Source organism: Moschus berezovskii, chromosome 18, assembly GCF_049115385.1.
Source record: "Moschus berezovskii isolate FMDL1 chromosome 18, NW_MosBer_1.0, whole genome shotgun sequence".
Classification (NCBI taxonomy): Eukaryota; Metazoa; Chordata; class Mammalia; order Artiodactyla; family Moschidae; genus Moschus; species Moschus berezovskii.
The window spans coordinates 45,884,724-45,903,189 of record NC_142477.1 but is presented as its reverse complement, the minus strand read 5'-3'; the positions used below and the strand labels follow the sequence as shown (position 1 = coordinate 45,903,189).

The window sequence follows — 18,466 nt, the reverse complement described above, 5'->3', positions numbered from 1 at the left end:
CCTAACTGCCTTCAGGTGTTCAAAGGGCATGGGTTTATATAAAGGCAGAACCCACAAGTGCTTACCAATGGTACCGCCCAAAGCCATTGCTCCAGACATCTGAGCTAACAATTCTGGACACGGTTTTAGGCCTCCGAGGGTGGCTGCCAGGCCTCCAGCCACCCCAATCATGCCCAAGGCATTACCAAGACGTGCAGTCCCCTGCGTGGAAAGCCCGGCCAGGGCACCAACACAGCAAAGGCCGGAGCCTAGGTACATAATCTTTTCAAAGGAAAAGAAAGAAACAGAGAGAGAAGTTATCGAAAACTTTCAGTCCATCAGCTTAAAGAGAGCTTCCTTTGAGGAAACAATTCTCTAAAGACATTTCTAAGGACCATTTTAAAGTCAGACAGTTTTAAAGTTAAAAGAGCCAATATTATCTCTTCTTTTAATATTTCAATATATATTCCTATCCATTGGGGATATTAACATACTAAATAATTTAAATTGTACTTGCAATTAAACCATTAAGTACACTGATTTCTTCTGGACTTGATAGCATACAAATGCATATAAAAGTACCTAAATTTAAATGGTGTTGTTATGGGATCTAGACCTGACCCAGTGTTATAAGGGAGCCAACCCCGTGAGGTTGTAAGTGCCGGAGACCATGCTATATACGTTGCATAAGTTATAACCCAGTCTCATGAGTTTCACGGGAGGAGAGAATCAGCATCCTCATTTTATAAAAGAAAATCAATGCTTAAAGAGGCTACATAATTTTTCTAAGGGCAAATGATCAGTAAATAGCAAATCTGGGATGCTGACATAAATCTCCCTGACTCACTGCTCTAACTCTTCGCAAAGACTGTGTTCATTCAACAAATACATGTTAGAAACAGCAGAAATGAAGGGAGACGTGATTTTTCAGCTGTCAGAGAGGCTGCACTCTACAACAGTCATTGAAAAGAAAGGTATGACTGAGCTCAGAACAAAGCTGAATCCCTCTTATAAATTATATTTAGATACGGAACTTTCAAAGTTCAACTTGATTATTTCTGTTTTCCTACTCAGCATTCATTTCAAATTTTTCTTTTTAAAATGCGCTGGCATAACATCTGCCAGATCCATAGAGGAAGTAAATAAATAGGAAAAGGCCTGACAGTATTTTAATAAAAAATTTTCAAATTCTTAACTGATTATTTCATTGTATCCCCACAACAATCCAGCTAGGTACATAAAAAGGACACTTATAACCTTATGGACTCTTTTTACATGTGGAAAAATATAGGGACAAACAGGTAAAGCCGTACTTGCAGAGTTAGCGGGCAAAGCTGCCTCTAGAATCCAGGGTCCTGATTCTTAGAGGATGAGAATGTTCTATTTGATCAAGATGCTTCAAGAGTTACTATCGTATTTGACTAGTTGAATTAGAATTTTGGTAATGGTAATCTCACTGGGACGAAGACACAGTACCAAAAAAAAAAGCTTTCAAAAGAGATTCTCACCTGTTCAATGTTATAACCACTGTAGAGGGAGGCTAAATATCCTCCAACAAAGGTACCAGCAGGGAGCAGATACAGGTAATTATACTCCGGAGGGTCAGTGGGACGCTTGAACATGTCCAGCATTCTCTGAGTCACCAGAAAGCCACCTTATCAAAGTAAATATAAAACAAAAAGAGGTATCTTAAGCAACATAGTTTTTAAAGTGCTACAATTTTTCTATGTTAAGTATACCTTTATCATCTAGGAATAACCACCATTTGAAGTTAATATTTTAAAACCTCAAAATCAAAAGTTATTCTATCATTCAAGCCAGTTACATTGAAGGGTGAGCCCTAGAGACATTCAGGAAGAAAATCTGCTGTCAGAGCACAGAACGAACTATTTCTGCATGACTAAAAATAAACAAGCTATTTAAACAGCTCAGGAAAGTAAAAGATCAAAAGGCCAGTATTTTTTTTCTTATAGGTTATTCTATTTGTTAAACCCTAGAATAAGTGATTTAAAAAAATACCATATCAGCAGGTACTAGGTCTGCTAGACATATTAAAGAATTTTTAGCTACAAAACAGCATCAAATGAGTTTCATACACAAGTTCATGTGCTAGGCTTTCAGTTTTCAGGAACATGGGACAGTATAAGGCAAAAAGGCTGAAGTTTTATCTAAAATTATACTTATTTAAAGATGCTATGGTGATAGATCTAAGTCAGCCTAATTCAAAACTATGCATGCAATAACCTTCCAGTTAACTTGAAGCAAGACATCATTTTGTTTGTTTTGGGGCACTCAGGGTTTAGGGGTGCTCTTTTATCAAATAGTTTCTAAAAATTAACAATGGGCAAAAATAACCAATTCCCCTTCACACAGAGCATTTATAATCTGAGTGAAACATTTTTTAAAAGGCACAATTAAATTCTTAAAATCAGAATGCTTATTTTATACTTATGTTCAATATTTAATATATATATTTTAACAAATATATATCATTTTATATTTGCTTCTCGTGTCTCCACTCTGGGTGCTTTCCCCGTCCTCATACCTGCAATGTTGACTGAGGATATGAACGTAGCAAGAGCAGCAAGCCCCTGAGAAGTTGTGGAAGGATACAAGTGTCCTCCCATCAGCACCAACCCACCGACTGCGGTCAACCCTGGGAAGAAAGCACAGATGGGGTAAACACAAACAATCACGCTGCCAAAGCAAATGTCATTGGTGAAAAACCTCACAAGCACACGCACCGTAAAGGAGAAAGCTCTCACACACATTCTCACTGAAGTACTTTCGTGGGCAAAGAGTTGACAAAACATTTTCTCTTTTTGCGTAAGAATTTTAACCTTTAACTTTCTGTTCCCCTGATAAAGATACAAAGCAATAACATTATTAGATGACATTGTTTATGGTGAAAAGGGACCTCTGCTGGATACAAAGCATCCGAACTGGAAAATGCTACACATGAACTAAAAATATATGATGGTGAGAGGACAGCTTTGGGCTTTCCTGAGCAGAGTACTTCTTGGAATTGGATTTGTTCCCGGTGGAGATTTCCTGGTGGCTCAGACGGTAGACTCTCCCTGCAATGTGGGAGACCTGGGCTCGATCCCTAGGTTGGGAAGATCCCCTGGAGAAGGGAATGACAACCCACTCCAGTATTCTTGCCTGGAGAATTCTATGAGGATTCCATGAGAATTCCAGAGGCGCCTGGCTGGGCTACAGTCCATGGGGTTGCAAAGAGTCAGACACATCTGAGCGACTTTCACCTCACTGGTGGAGATCCTGAAAGCTATGCCTGTGGCAAGAGATGCTCACCAGGGCCATGCGGTTTCCGAGCCAGGGCGGCTCCCATATCTGTCCAATGTGGGTTTCATTCCTCAGATCTGAGCCATCGCTAGGGACCACAGAGAACGGTCTTGGGAAGAGCCGTGTGCACTACTGCATGAACCATCATGCTCCTGTGAAACACTGCTTCCAAATTTCTTTGGAGGAATCGTTTCTTTAAAGGAAACCGTAACTGAAAGAAGAAACAGTGGCTCTGGCCTGCTTGAAATGGGGGCAGCCTAAAGGCTTGACACACCTCCCTGGCCTCTTACTTCCAACCCCACCCCTCCACCTCTGGGAGCCCAAGTCACCATAACCACCACCATGATGCCAGGCCCTACAATTTGGAAACACAGACTTGATCAACCTCCTGGAAAGCACTCTGTGCGCTGAACAAGCCCTTGAAAACCTAAGGTGCGGGAAAACAAGAGGGGAACACACCTGAGATTGCATTAGTCACAGACATCAGCGGTGAGTGGAGAGCAGGAGTCACTCCCCAGACAGTGTGGTAGCCCACGATGCCGGCCAAGCCGAAAGTGGTCACCATCTGGGAAAAGGCTAAATTGGGAGCCGCGATACCCAAACCTAGTATCCCAGTGAGACCTGGAGGAACAGGGAAGAGTGTGAGCTCACATCCAATTATCACAGGAGGATTAAAAGCACACGTACACCCACACACAAACAAACATGTGGCATACTCAAGGCTTTAAAATTCTACACCCTTGCAAATAATGAGTTTTGGTGTTTTTTTTTTTTTAAGACATTTCATGATTGGGAAGGGAGGTGAAAGAGAGTTAAAGGTATTGTGAGCAAATCTCAACTTCCTGACCACCACCCCCTAAAAGAAATTGTAAACATCTAGTAAAATTTATGAGTCACCTTAATAATAATTTGCACATTTTCCTCTGCATAACTTGTCCTCTTCTCTGCTTTAACTTTCATTGACGATGCCACATGTGTTTATACAAGTGTTTTTATTCCAGAATTATAGGCCTATAAAGGATCTACCAAAGCATTTTCTACTTGGGCAAGACACAACCTTTACGAAACAGACTTTGGGGAGGCCCATTTCACGTCACTCTCAGATTTGGCTGAGGAAGAGGGATTTTAAGAGTAGGAAGGGTTTCATTCACTTCAGCACCTCCCCAAAACATATGGCCTCCACCCACCCGGGACAGAAGTTTTGCAATTGCTCCTGAATCTGGACTGGACTGCTGGCCAGGACAGTCAGCTCCAGCCTCAACACCAAGTCAGCAAACAGGATTTTAGAAAGAAAAAGGGGAAAAAATACAAATTAAATTAAGAATGTGCAGAATACAAACACTCAGCTCTCAACATACATCTTTAATTATCACCTTTCCTAACAGCAAACATGTGGATGACTGTTCTGCAACATAAGAAAGGGTTACCTAGCGGTCAGTGAAAACCAAATGATAATGGGTGACCAGGATGCTGGAATTTAACTTCCTTGAATAAGGTACTTTTTCCCCTTGATATGGACTATTTCTTTACAAGTGGCATAGCTGGAACATTAGCAACTGACAAGTTACTTTAAATTATTCAGTAAGACTGTAGTTTTAAAATTTTTGTTTTGTTTATTGGACACCTCACATGGCATAGTTCCCCATGATCTTAGTTCCCCAACCAGGGATTGAACCAGTGTTCCCTTCAGTAGAAGTGTGGAGTCCTAACCACTGGACCACTAGGGAAGTTTATGCAGTTTTATTTCCCTACCCACATATAAGACTTCCAAGGCTCCCATGAATGGCCTGTTAACCATCTGGAGGGAGAGTTAGACAGAATATTGTTTTGAGCTTCAGTTAAACATCAGAGAATCTGTGCAGGGTTATATTTAAAGACATGTTTTCTTAAGCCAGGCTGCCTGGTTCAAATTCTGGCTCTACTGCTTGCTAACTGTGTGATCTTAGGCAACTTACTTAACCTCTCTGTGCTCCAGTATTCTCTACAACATTATTAATCCTTTCTGTCTTCATCTTAGAAAAAGAAAATAATAATATGCCCAACTCACTGAGTTCTTATAAGGAATAAATGAGCTAAGGCATGTGAAGTTTAGCGTGATGCCTAGCACTCACTAAATGCCCACATTAGTTACGAAGCACTACGTTATCATCACCTGCAATCAACTGTGTTGACCATCTAAGATAGAAACTCCTCAGGTGAAGGCTTTCTTATTAACTATTTAATAAACTAAAGTCTTTTCATTTGACATTCATTAATGTCAGATATGCTACATTCAGTCTCTATGATAAAGGAAAAAGAAAAGAAAAATAGGAAAAAGGAAAAAAAGCAAATCACATTCTTTGAAGAAAGCTAGTTAAATAGACTCTAACATATGATAGAAGTGTTCAAGAAAAACACTTGGCTTTATCATAAAGGAGGAACTTTTAGGGTATGGAAAAATAAATAGAAGGCCATCCCTTTATTCATTGGGATATGCCACTGTTATATCTATTAAAATGCAATAAACTTTGACTGAAACCTAGAAAAATAAATCATTGTTATATCTCACTACATTTCCTTATGAATCCCAAAGAGAAATGGAAATTTACAACCTACTGATCATACTCTCCTTGTACAACACAATAATATTGTTTCTTCGTTTTAGTAAGTAAGTGCAAACAGGGACACTGCTCCATCTAGTCACAATGTTCACAACTAAAGGCTTTTTCAGTCATTTTGCTGAGACTTGCTCTTTATTCAAGGAGAGTTACATATTTAGCTTAAAACATCTGGCCTCACATGGGAATTTGGAGAATGCTGAGGCTACAAGAATTCTGTGTGCTTGGTACCGGTCCTTAATTCTTTATAGTTTGCTTTTGTTTGTATTTTGGCTCTCACAGATCTAAACATTTTTAATTCATTCTATGAGACAGAAACTGACTTAAAATCAAACCTTCATATTTCAAACTCTTAACAATTCATAGCCAGAATGAATATTTATCACTATTTTATGACAATTCTTTAGTGTCTTCATGAAGATTACTTAGAAAATGAAGAATCTATGTTAAACTGTAAAGGAGATAAAAACTTAAAAACTGAATTTTTTTTACTAGGTAACTTACTGTTTATTCTTCAAAGCAAATATTTGGTCCCCCTGTCTTACCCAGAGATGCAGATAATCACAAGTGATGTTTTATAAACCACAAAAAATAAATCATTAAGCACATTTAGATGAACTTTATAACAACACAATCTGACATACATCACTACTCGTTATATTTGGTGCATATATATAAAAACATTAACAATTATATTTTAAATGTTTTTTATAAAAGAAAAGTATTAACCGCCTATGTATTATCTCTCATTTATTCATTCCAGCATTTACCCCAGTGCCTGCATCTCTGAGAGTGGACAATGGAGTCTCCTAGTCCACAGAGGCGGGACAGGTGACATGTCACATGTGAAAACTGCTTCTAACAAGGCCAAGTCCTGAGAATCCAATGAATGACAACTGCATTTCGTTTACTAACTTTGACAGTCAATACATCACGCACATAATGCAGTCACAATTCAAAGAAGTCTAAAGCTCCATAAAAGGAACCCTTACCTGCTGTATAGACAGAAGCCGACGTCATTGTCTTCCTGAAGGGCGTGATAGTAGCTGCTTTTTCAGCCTCCAGCTCTGCCACTGTCTTCTGTTTTACTGGGGCACCTTGAGGAATATTTTTCGGTGTGGGAGCAGGGAAAATCACTTGGCCATCCTAACAGAAATTAGAAAAACAGCACTTTTTAAACCATCTAGCATTCAGTCAATTCAGTGTTGCAGAAAAACTCGTCTCTGAAAAACAATTTTAAATAAATACGGAAATTCATTTAATTTATAACATCACCTTATATAAATATATAACATGTGCATGCACGTTAAGTCACTTCCATCAGTCGTGTCCGACTCTCTGTGACCCTATGGACTCTTGCCCACCAGGCTCCTCTGTCCATGGGATTCTCCAGGCAAGAATACTGGAGTGAGTTGCCATGCCCTCCTCCAGAGGATCTTCCCGACCCAGGGACTGAACCCACTTCTCTTATGTCTCCTGTATTGGTAGGCAGATTCTTTACCATTAGCGCCACATACATTTACATAAATATATAATGGCTGTGTCATGAAAACACACATAGGTGTACAATTAGTATGTGTATAGAACATATAAGGAAGAAAATAGAACTTAAAAGAAGATAGGTGGGGGAATGTTTAATTTTTACTTTATTCAGTTCTGGGGGTTTTGTTTGTTTGTTTTATGTTTTTCAAAAGCAATACATATTTTAGGTGAGTCACATGTATATCTGCAATATTTTTCTTTAAGTTGTTCTGGATTTTTAAATAATTTTTATTGGCATAAACCCAACACACTGATATTTTATTAGCATATACCTCAATTCCAAGATAGGATTCTTCCATAAACAAAAATCCTAGAACAAATGCAGAATGAAAACACAGGAAGGCACAGATCTCTTTACTCACCTTCATCACTACAGTTCCTCTAATGACATGACCCATTGTACCAAAGTCAAAGTCATCTTTCACTTCAAAGTAAAAATTATCTTTGTCCGGGCTGATGGCCTTCAGAAGCTTGGTGATGTTGTTGGAATATAGGGTGCTGGCCTGTGTGGCCATTCGGCTGGGAAGGTCTGTGTAGCCTATGTGAGTAATTCCCTAAATGAATAAAAATACAGTCGGAAAGGTCTCTTACTAAATGCTCACATTCTTTCCAGGACAATTCTCAGCCAAGGCTAAGTTTTGAAATTATACATCTTCATATACATACAAATAAATATTTCAAAAAGAGCTTTAAATGTGACTATTTTTAATTTTAGAAAATTTCCGGCCTCAGTTTCTCTAAATATTTAAAGCAACAAACACCCTCTCACAAATCACTAAAGATGAAGGATCAGGATCATAGCAAGAGGAAGCTCTGAGCTATACCTTATGAACATAAAGTTCTCCTGGCTTGGTGGTTTCAAAGTTTCCGCCAGCCTCAGCAGCTAAATCCACAACAACTGAACCTTCCTTCATGGACTCGATCATTTCTTTATTAAACAAAATGGGAGCTTTTTTACCTAGTAAAACCAAAGAAAACAGAACACAGTATAAAGCACATGGTGAGTTTTTTAAACTCTATATTCTAATTATTATGATAGTCTCTGAGTACTCACAAATTGCACCCTTTCAAGAAACCCCTTAAAGCTCGTAACAAAGGAAAGGCTGGTCACCAAAGGAAGAAACGGGATGAGCATGAGCCGCACAGCCAGTGGGCAGGAAGGAGCCACTGAACTAGCAAACAACTCTTGCCATCTGCTAACCACAGAAACCTCAGAAGCACTGCTCTTCCCAGCTTGTTTACACCCAGCTCCACTCGTGAAAAAAAAAAAAAATCAACATTTTGCCTGTTTCTTGTAAATGCATAATAAATAAGCTAATAAGGAAACTATGTGCATGCAAATTGGACAATTCATAAACATCACAAATGTCAAGGGAATATTCAGTAGTAATCTATGAATTCCAACATAGTATTTCCAGTCATCTGAACCAATGTCACCATATTTTCCCACATACTATATCGTGCTGTGCGTGCCAAGTCGCCTCAGTCGTGTCCATCTCTTCGTGACGCCATGGACTGTAGCCCACCAGGCTCCTCTGTCCAAGGGGCTTCTCCAGGCAAGTATACTGGAGTGGGTTGCCATGGCCTCCTCCAGGTGACCTTCCCAACCCAAGGATTGAACCCCACATCTCTTATGTCTCCTGCGTTGGCAGACAGGTTCTTTACTACTACCACCACTTGGGAACCTTAATTTAATACAGGATAACTTCAAGGAGAGACAGAGGAGTACCATGATATGGAAATGATAAAATACCAGAACTTCAAAAAACCTTAGAAATCACCCATACATTTGTATTCACACTCAACAACTATTCATTCTGTACCTCTGTTGAGTTGAGTTCTGTACCTGATGCTGGGAATTTACTGGTGGATAAACAGCAACCCACTCCAGTACTCTTGCCTGGAAAATCCCATTGGCAAAGGAGCCTGGTAGGCTGCAGTTCATGGGATCGCTAAGAGTCGGACACGACTGAGCGACTTCACTTTCACTTTAAACAGAAAAGGTCCCTGTTCTCATGGAGCATACTCTTCATGAGACATTTCACATTTGAAATCATATACTAATTCTTACATAGAGGATAAAGCACCGAACACAAGGATTTTTCAAGCTAACATACATCAATCAGTATGTCCAACAGGGGCCCACATGGTAGGTATAATATCTTGTTCAAGTTTCACAAAACAATGTAAATATCTAAGCCAAAAGAAAAAGGGCACGAACTTGTGAGATTGACTATCGGAAAGCAGAGAGCTAACAGGCTAATTATTTTTTCTTCTGAAAGTTTTCAACTCTGAGTGAATTTTAGTAAAAACACTGTCAATTTTATAAATTGAAATCAACTAAAACTTGCATTATAATAATCTGTTTTTCAGACTATTTGACTGGAATACATGCGATTTGAAAAAGAAAAATAACCTTTCTTTGTAGCACATGTGAAAAAAAAGTTATTAAGATACAAGTGGGTGTACCTCCTTTTTCGATGCAAACTTAATGATTCCAAGATCAAGTCTCCTATGACTGAAGGCCTTTCTCCCCCAGCTGAAGCACTCTGCCTAGCATTCCTTCTCATTGCTGCTCCACTGGACTGTCTGCTCCAACCATAGTGGTTTGTTAGGGAAGATCTGGGGCTCTCTTCTGAGTCCCCATTGAAAGGAGCAAGAATGAGGAGGTCTTTGCTTCCCTGATAGATCAGTTGGTAAAGAATCTGCCTGCAATGCAGGAGACCCCTGTTCGGTTCCTGGGTTGGGATGATCCCCTAGAGAAGGGATAGGCTACCCACTCCAGTATTCTTGGGCGGGCTTCCCTGGTGGCTCAGATGGTAAAGAATCCGCCTGCAATGTGGGAGACCTGGGTTCGATCCCTGGGTTGGGAAGATCCCCTAGAGAAGGGAAAGGCTATCCATTCCAGTATTCTGGCCTGAAGAAGTCCATGGGGGTCGCAAAGAGTCGGGCACAACTGAGCGAATTTCACTTTACTTTCCCAAAGACAACTCCCAGAAGTCCTGGTAGCTTCACTAATTCTCAAAATTCTCTGGGATTTTGCATTCCTTTCCTCTAGCCTCCAACGCTACAGTCCAACAAAGGCACCCTCAATATTTTAACCTTTACTAGAGCATGGGAATTTGGGGATGCAAACCACACACATCTGAGGGCTCTCCAAAATAAAGGTCAAGCTGCTTAGTTCTGCAGTTATATAAAGCGATGGGTGAGAGAGTCGCTTCCACGTAAGGGAGCAAATTTAAAGGGCTAAATTTGACTGTCATCACTACCCACCTCTGGTGCCTCATCTCTACTAAGTCTCATCTAATAGAACCTCAGCTCTATTAACCAGACTCATGTTTGTCACAGTTTTTCCTCCACCTCTCTTGTGCCCTCTGGTCTTAGGTTGACACGCCTTAAACTACTCTTTTGGCTATAACCAGATTAGATACAGGTCTATCCCCTTTGACTTCTAACTGCACCAACTTTAGAACCATCGTCCTCACCAATTTGATTTGGCATCTAACTAACGTCTCCTGCCCCCAAAATTCTGAATTCCTTCTTCCTTCTGAGATAACTACAGCTACAGCTCAGACCCAGGATCTGTAATGCTGCCCACTTTATTATAAGATGTCAAGCGGCCAAAACCATTTAGGCTTCCTAGAAAACATCTAACGTACCACCTAATTCTCTTCTTCGATTTTACTTATTCAACCTACACAAAGCAATTCTACTGTGGCTCACACACACATATATTTTCACTGCAACAGTGATAACAGGTGTTCTGGATGTATTATCACTCTGAAATTCAATCTCTTTGAAAGAATAGCATTTTCTTTCAGTAAAATATTTTATTATTAAAATATTTTATTTAGTATATAGCCAAATAATGGGAATGTAAGTCAAAAAATTATATTTAAAGTCATAGAGGAATGTTTAAAAATATGGAATTATTACAAGTAAAAAGTACACAACAAAACAGTATGTATAGGATGCTCTCATTTAGTAAAAAATAAAATTACACACATATATGTGAATGTTTCAAGCATACACACACACACACACACACACACAAAATACTCCAAATACTATATAGTTCCTGGGCTTCCCTGATAGCTCAGCTGGTAAAGAATTCACCTGCAATGCAGGAGAACCCAGTTTGATTCCCGGGTCAGGAAGATCCCCTGGAGAAGGGATAGGCTACCCACTCCAGTATTCTTGGGCTTCCCTGGTGGCTCAGACGTGGGCTGCAATATGGGAGACCTGGGTTCGATCCTTGGGTTGGGAAGATCCCCTGCAGGAGGGCATGGCAACCCACTCTAGTATTGCCTGGAGAATTCCATGGACAGAGTAGCCTGGAGGGCTGTAGTCCATGGGGTAACAGGGAGTCAGACACGACTGAGCGACAAGTACACACACACATAGTTCCCAGCAAATTTTATACCGTATGTTTAACAGTATCAGGGTATCTCTGAGTGGTGAGACTAATTTATTTTCTTCTTTATGCTTTTTCTTATCTCCCAAGTTTTCCAGAAGAGCTTGCATTAATGTTATTGCTTTAAAAATTCAATAAGGGCTACAGGGAATACAATGATGAACGTAACAGTGCAGCTGCCTTTAAGAACTCACATGTGGACTAATTTTTTGAAAATTCTGAAAAGTGCAGAAATGCAAATTAAAAACAGAAGGGAAAAAACAGAGCCAAAAGAGGAGCAGAGTAGTACATAAAAATTCCAAATGAGCAAATCCTCAAAAGATTAGGTCAAGAGAGGGAAAGACTGAGAAGGAAATTTCAAAATACTATCTTACCCTCATGGCCTACTGTGACAAAAACGTAATATATGCTAAGTGCGGCATTACAAAATGGAAAGAACAAAAAAATAATAAGATGATTAGTTAGCTTTTCATGAGGAAATCTGCCCAAACCTAACATTTATTTCAAATTAAACTCTGAACTCTATAGGTTAGAATTAATTATAAAAGAATCACCCCACAAAGAGAAGAAGAAAAGATATCCTTGGTAAATCTCTCTCTTTAGACTGAAAAGTACTTCTTAAATATCAGCAATGGGGAAAATTACAAAGGAAAACATCAAGAAATTTAAATATGAAAAGGTATATATTACTATCCTCAGAAGAACATAAACATGACAGAAAGTTAATACAATAAAAAGTTCACGGAAATTCAAATAGAAACAAAACATTACACTAAGATCCTAATAGATAAATGAACAGCAAATGCAAATGGCTAATTCAAAGAGAAAGGTAACAACCAAATGAAAACAGTTCACCCTCAGTAAGAACCAAAGAAAAGTGAGAACAGACATATATATATATACTACCATGTATAAAACAGATAGCTAGTTGGAAGCTCCTATATAGTACAGAGAGCTCAGCTGGGTGTTCTGTGATGACCTAAAGGGGCAGGATCGGGGGTGGGGTAGAAGGGAGGCTCAAGTGGGAAGGCATAAATGTACACATATAAGTGATTTATGCCGTTGCATAGCAGAAACTAACACATTGTAAAGCAATTATAATCCAATTTAAAAAATAATATATTAAAAAAAGAAAGAAAAAGAAATGTGAGTACAAAGAATGAAATATATTTTTACCCTCAAACTGAAAGAGTCAACAAAATCTTGAATACTGCTGAAATGAAACAATTAACTGGATGATCTACTGATGAGATTATGAACTACATAATCTTCCAGGAAAGCATAGTTTATCAAGTGTTTACCAAATTGCCAAAAATACTAATATTCATCTACTAATTCTACTTCCCAAATTTGATTAATCCTGGGGAAATAACTGAAAATACAGATACAGGAATAAAGTCAAAAAAAATGTTAGTATATCATTTTTAATTGACAGAAACTGGAAATACATAAAAAGCTTAACTTTGGGAGAACAGTTAAATAAAATACAGTACATTCAAACAAGAAAATTCTAACAAAACCATTAAAATATATTTATAGGGAGTTGGTGATGGATAGGGAGGCCTGGCGTGCTGTGATTCATGGGGTCGCAAAGAGGCGGACACAACTGAGCAACTGAACTGAACTGAACTGAATGACTTATTATATTAAGGGGGAAACTTAAAAGAGTATTTAGTGGGATAAGTAAGAAAGCTATTTTATCTTCATCTAATGTGATAAAAATGCATGGGAAAAAGGCTGAAAAGAAATGGTAAAATGTTAATAGTATTTTTCACTGAGTAGAAGGATCACAAATGATCTTTATTTTCTACTTTGTATTCTACTGCATTTCCAACAAAAGTCACACACTATTTTAATAAAAATAAATAAACAAACAAAGCATAATCACAACCAGTTTCCCCTTTAAGTAGAGGACAGAGATTAAAGAATTTTACTAGAAGAATTAAAATAATTAAGAAATACCCTTACCCAGTCTGTTCACTAACCAACAGAAAACACTTCACTCAAAATCCTCTGCCCTCCCTGCGACAGCAAAGGAAGCTATACAGTTAGGAAAGCCTTTCAAAGAGTGAATCCAAATACTTACACAGGGAGACAGAATCATAACTAAGGATGGATAACAAACAGGAAGATGCACACGGATTTTTTATATATATATATATAACATATAACATAGAAAAGAATAAATTCAACATTTAGAGATGTCCCATAATACCCCAGTGACAGCCCGGTACAGATCCTAGACACATGGATCCAAATGAGCATATCAGGTGTTTCAGGACAGGCCTGTATAAGGAAGCAGAAAGATTAATAAAAGGAGGCAGATACAAGGGGTTTTTTTTAGAGGCACACTTGGGCTTTCCCCTTTTGACTGCCCTTTTTGTTGATGTTATCATTTATTTGCAGAAGATGGGAAACATAAAAAGATCAAAACTTACATCTCTTCAAACCACCCCCCTCAAAAGAAGAATCACTATGATTGAAAAAACTCAACAAGGAGAAAAAAATATTAATATATTTCCTGGCACAAAACAAACTGTGGGTAAAAGGTTTGGAAAGATGTCCAACTTCATGAACTATTTTTTGGTTTCTTTTGATTTGTGAACATTAAGTTCCTGGTAAGATTACTCAGTTCCCTCCCAGTTGGGAGTTTACTTCCCTACTCTTGCCAAGACAATCGCAGAACATCATGCACTCATAGTCATCATTCAAGTATTCATCTATTCATTGACTCAACTAATACCCATTCAGTGCCTTCCATGTACAGGCTAAATGGGGAAGGAAAGCTGTACTTATAGCTCTGAGGTCTAAGAGTTTAGGACTAAAGGAGGTTGCATTCAAAGATTAGGGAACATTTTTTTAGGAGAATAACTGAGATATTTATAACACTCATCTAAAAATTTTAGTTACAGAGTTTCCCAATTGGATGGCCATTATTATCACTTCATGGGAAATAGATGGAAAAACAGTGGAAACAGTGTCAGACTTTGTTTTTTTGGGCTCCAAAATCACTGCAGATGCTGATTGCAGCCATGAAATTAAAAGACGCTTGCTCCTTGGAAGGAAAGTTATGACCAACCTTGATAGTATATTAAAAAGCAGAGACATTACTTTGCCGACCAAGGTCCGTCTAGTCAAGGCAATGGTTTTTCCCGTGGTCATGTATGGATGTGAGAGTTGGACTGTGAAGAAAGCTGATCGCCGAAGAATCGATGCTTTTGAACTGTGGTGTTGGAGAAGACTCTTGAGAGTCCCTTATACTGCAAGGAGATCCAACCAGTCCATTCTAAAGGAGATCAATCCTGGATGTTCATTGGAGGGACTGATGCTAAAGCTGAAACTCCAATACTTTGGCCACCTCATGAGACGAGTTGACTCACTGGAAAAGACTCTGATGCTGGGAAAGGTTGGGGGCGGGAGGAGAAGGGGACGACGGAGAATGAGATGGCTGGATGGCATCACCGACTCTGTGGACATGAGTTTGAGTGTACTCCGGGAGTTGGTGATGGACAGGGAGGCCTGGCGTGCTGTGATTCATGGGGTCGCGGAGAGTCGGACACGACTGAGCGACTGAACTGAACTGAACTGAACTGAACTGAACTGAAAGGTGCCATGGGCTTCCCTCGTAGATCAGTGGTAAAGAACCTGCCTGCCAATGCAGGAGACAGGGGTTCAATCCCTGGATCAGGAAGATCCCCTGGAGAAGGAAATGACAACCCACTCCAGTATTCTTGCCTGGGAAATTCCATGGACAGAGAAGCCTGGTGGGCTATAGTCCACGGGGTCACAAAAGAGTCAGAATGACTTAGTGACTAAACAGTAACAGCAGACAAGAGGTACCATAGATTAATATAAGGTATTCCTGAATCTCTGTGTACACGCAGAACTGACTTCAAGATGAAAAAATGCCTCACACATGTGCACGGTTTCTTGATGTGTGCCTATATGGCACTGTGTCACACATACTTATTCTGAAATGTGACTGAATTAATAGTAGCTTTTCATACTCTTGTGTTTTCTTATTAAATGAATACTAAGATGCAGTTTTTAAAGTGGCAAATTCAAAAATTTCTAGAAAAGATTGCATGCTAAGTCGCTTGGGTCCGACTCTTTGCAACTTTATAGACTGTAGACCTGCAGGTTCCTCTGTCCACAGATTCTCCAGGCAGGAATATCGGAGTGGGTAGGGAATCCTCCTAACCCAGGGATCAAACCCATGTCTCTTAAGTGTCCTGCACTGGCGCCACCTGGGTTTATAAAAATAGCTTTAACAACTTATTGCTATCTGGCAAAAGAATATACCACTGGCCTCTACAACACTAAATTCAAATAGGGAGATTTAGCTTAAACTAAACACCAACATCTAAAACTTCACTGGAAAGTTCTACAAAATGTTATTTATACCTCTCTGAGTAAATCAGGTCTAACATGATCATATGAAATAATGAATTTTCAGATTCTGTCTTAGCGGAAAAAGAATCAAGCCCTCACAGACAACTTTAATGACACCAAAAAAAAAAAAAAAAAGGAAAATTCAGAGGAAACCACTAAAAATATTAAGAACAACAAGACACCAAGATGAAAAAGGTTTACCACAAAGTTTTATAATAATTCCAAAGAACATTTAGCATTACTTACTGGAATTATTTAATGGCATTTAATCAGATGGGGAAATTCCTAACTTCCTGGCCTGTAAGGCATCAAATTAAGCAGGCTCAAGAACAACTTTCTGCTTTAACAAGAACATAGTATATTCAACAATATAGTAACAAAGAGATTAACAATATAACTTATTAAATATATTTATCCAAACCAAAATAGATTTCTTGTGAACAAGTACTATAAACACAAGGATAATTTTAATGTAACACACTACTGTATTGACTACATGCAAAACAGAGCATGTAAAGATGTTCTGTAGTATTTACGCATTAAGGAATATCATTCAAGAACACAATTTTACATTGAGCACTGGTGTTTATCCAGCATCCTCTTGTCACTACTCTGACTTTCATTTTCTCGACACAGTCCATGAGCTTTAAGGAGAAATGACCTGAAACTACTCCAAAGGCAGGCCTGGCTGGCCTAGGGATAACTTAATGATGACCTGTTCAGAAATCCAGGTGTAAGCTGAGGGGCCCAGCCTACACTGAGTGGTTCAAAAGTGGTGATGTTGGGATTTCTTTGGTGACTAAGACTCTGAGCTCCCAATGCAGGGGGCACAGGTTCAATCCCTGGTCAGGGAACTAGATCCAACATGCTCTGACTAAGACCCAGATAAATAAGTAAAACTAAATCTTTTAAAAAGTGAAAACATTACCCAATCAAAGTAAATAAGAATGAGGGAAAGTGTGCTACGGGCTTCTGAAAAAGAAGTTTCCTTGCTCTTCAAGAGGGAGTCATCAGACTCGGCTTGTCTTGTCCTCTGGTGGTGTAATGTGCTGTGCACACTGAGGCCTGGAGCTACTTCTGCCTCTACCCCTGAGGATGAAACCAACCAGAGAGGGCCAAGCTGACAAGACAAAAGAGCCCAGCAGGGTTCCCCAGAGCACCCCTCTCCAGTTATAACTGGACTTTTTCCCATTACAAATGACAAGTGAAAGTCACTCAGTCATGTCCAACTCTTTGTGACCCCATGGGCTATAGTCAATGGAATTCTCCAGGCCAGAATACTGGAGTGTGTAGCCTTTCCCTTCTCCAGGGGATCTTCCTAACCCAAGAATCGAACTGAGATCTCCCACATTGCAGGCAGATTCTTTACCAGCTGAGCCACAAAGGAAGCCAGTTTTTTCAGTTACAAGACCCAACAAATCTCCTTTCTGGTTTAAGGCAGATTGTGCTGGAACGTCTGCGTCTGGTGGCCAAAGGCATTCTAACTTATATACACCAAAGGCTCTTTTGGAATTTCAAAATCACAGATGGGGTTCAAATATGGAGTCTTAAAATGTAAAAATGTTACAGATCAGGACAAAAGGCTCTTTATACAAATATATGTATACACGAGGAAAAAAGAGATCATTGGTTATGTAACAGACTGGATGTGGCAAAAAACTGCTGAACATTTTGATCCACTGATCTAATAATGAGTCTCTGATTCTGCCAAGTGTGGCAGACAGAGCAACCCACAGATCCAATCCCCCAGCTTTGTTACCACTGAAGGGCTGACAGACAGCTGTGCTTGTGAACAGAAAGAGATCCTGACAGTGGCAGTGCTAGGCGCTCAGTCGTGTCCAACTCTTTGCAACCCCATGGACTGTAGCCCTCCAGGCTCCTCCACCATGGGCTTCTCCAGGCAAGAACACTGGAGTGAGTTGCATGCAACCTCCAGGAGATCTTCCTGACCCATCGGGGTCTCCCACATTGCAGGCAGAGTCTTTATCATCTGAGCCACCAGGGAGTACGGAATGATCCTGACCTAAGCTTAAATAGTCAAGGAGAGTACGTTACATGTGAATGTTATTCTTGGAACTAGACAAAAATTTTCTCTGCCTAATTAATTATTTGTATAAGGAACCAGAGAGAAAGTCAGACTGGCAAAAATTTGACTTTTACAAATTGGATGCCTCAAGATATTTCTAAATGTAATACCTAGCAAAAATTGTAAGTCAACAGCATGTTTTAGCAGATTAGA

At 39.3% G+C, this 18,466-nt stretch overlaps 1 protein-coding gene across 3 annotated transcripts in view; it reads right to left on the bottom strand.

Annotated features, from left to right (window-relative positions):
- The window catches only part of NNT (nicotinamide nucleotide transhydrogenase), a 91,566-nt gene that overhangs the window by 36,744 nt on the left and 36,356 nt on the right, over positions 1 to 18,466 (bottom strand). For all 3 annotated transcript variants that reach the window (XM_055422085.2, XM_055422086.2, XM_055422084.2), the window contains exons 8-14: positions 8,246 to 8,379; positions 7,784 to 7,975; positions 6,872 to 7,025; positions 3,742 to 3,903; positions 2,525 to 2,635; positions 1,488 to 1,633; positions 66 to 261 (exon numbers count right to left, since the gene is read on the bottom strand). In XM_055422085.2, the coding sequence (XP_055278060.1) occupies positions 66 to 261; positions 1,488 to 1,633; positions 2,525 to 2,635; positions 3,742 to 3,903; positions 6,872 to 7,025; positions 7,784 to 7,975; positions 8,246 to 8,379 (1,095 nt within the window). The remainder of the gene's footprint in view (positions 1 to 65; positions 262 to 1,487; positions 1,634 to 2,524; positions 2,636 to 3,741; positions 3,904 to 6,871; positions 7,026 to 7,783; positions 7,976 to 8,245; positions 8,380 to 18,466) is intronic.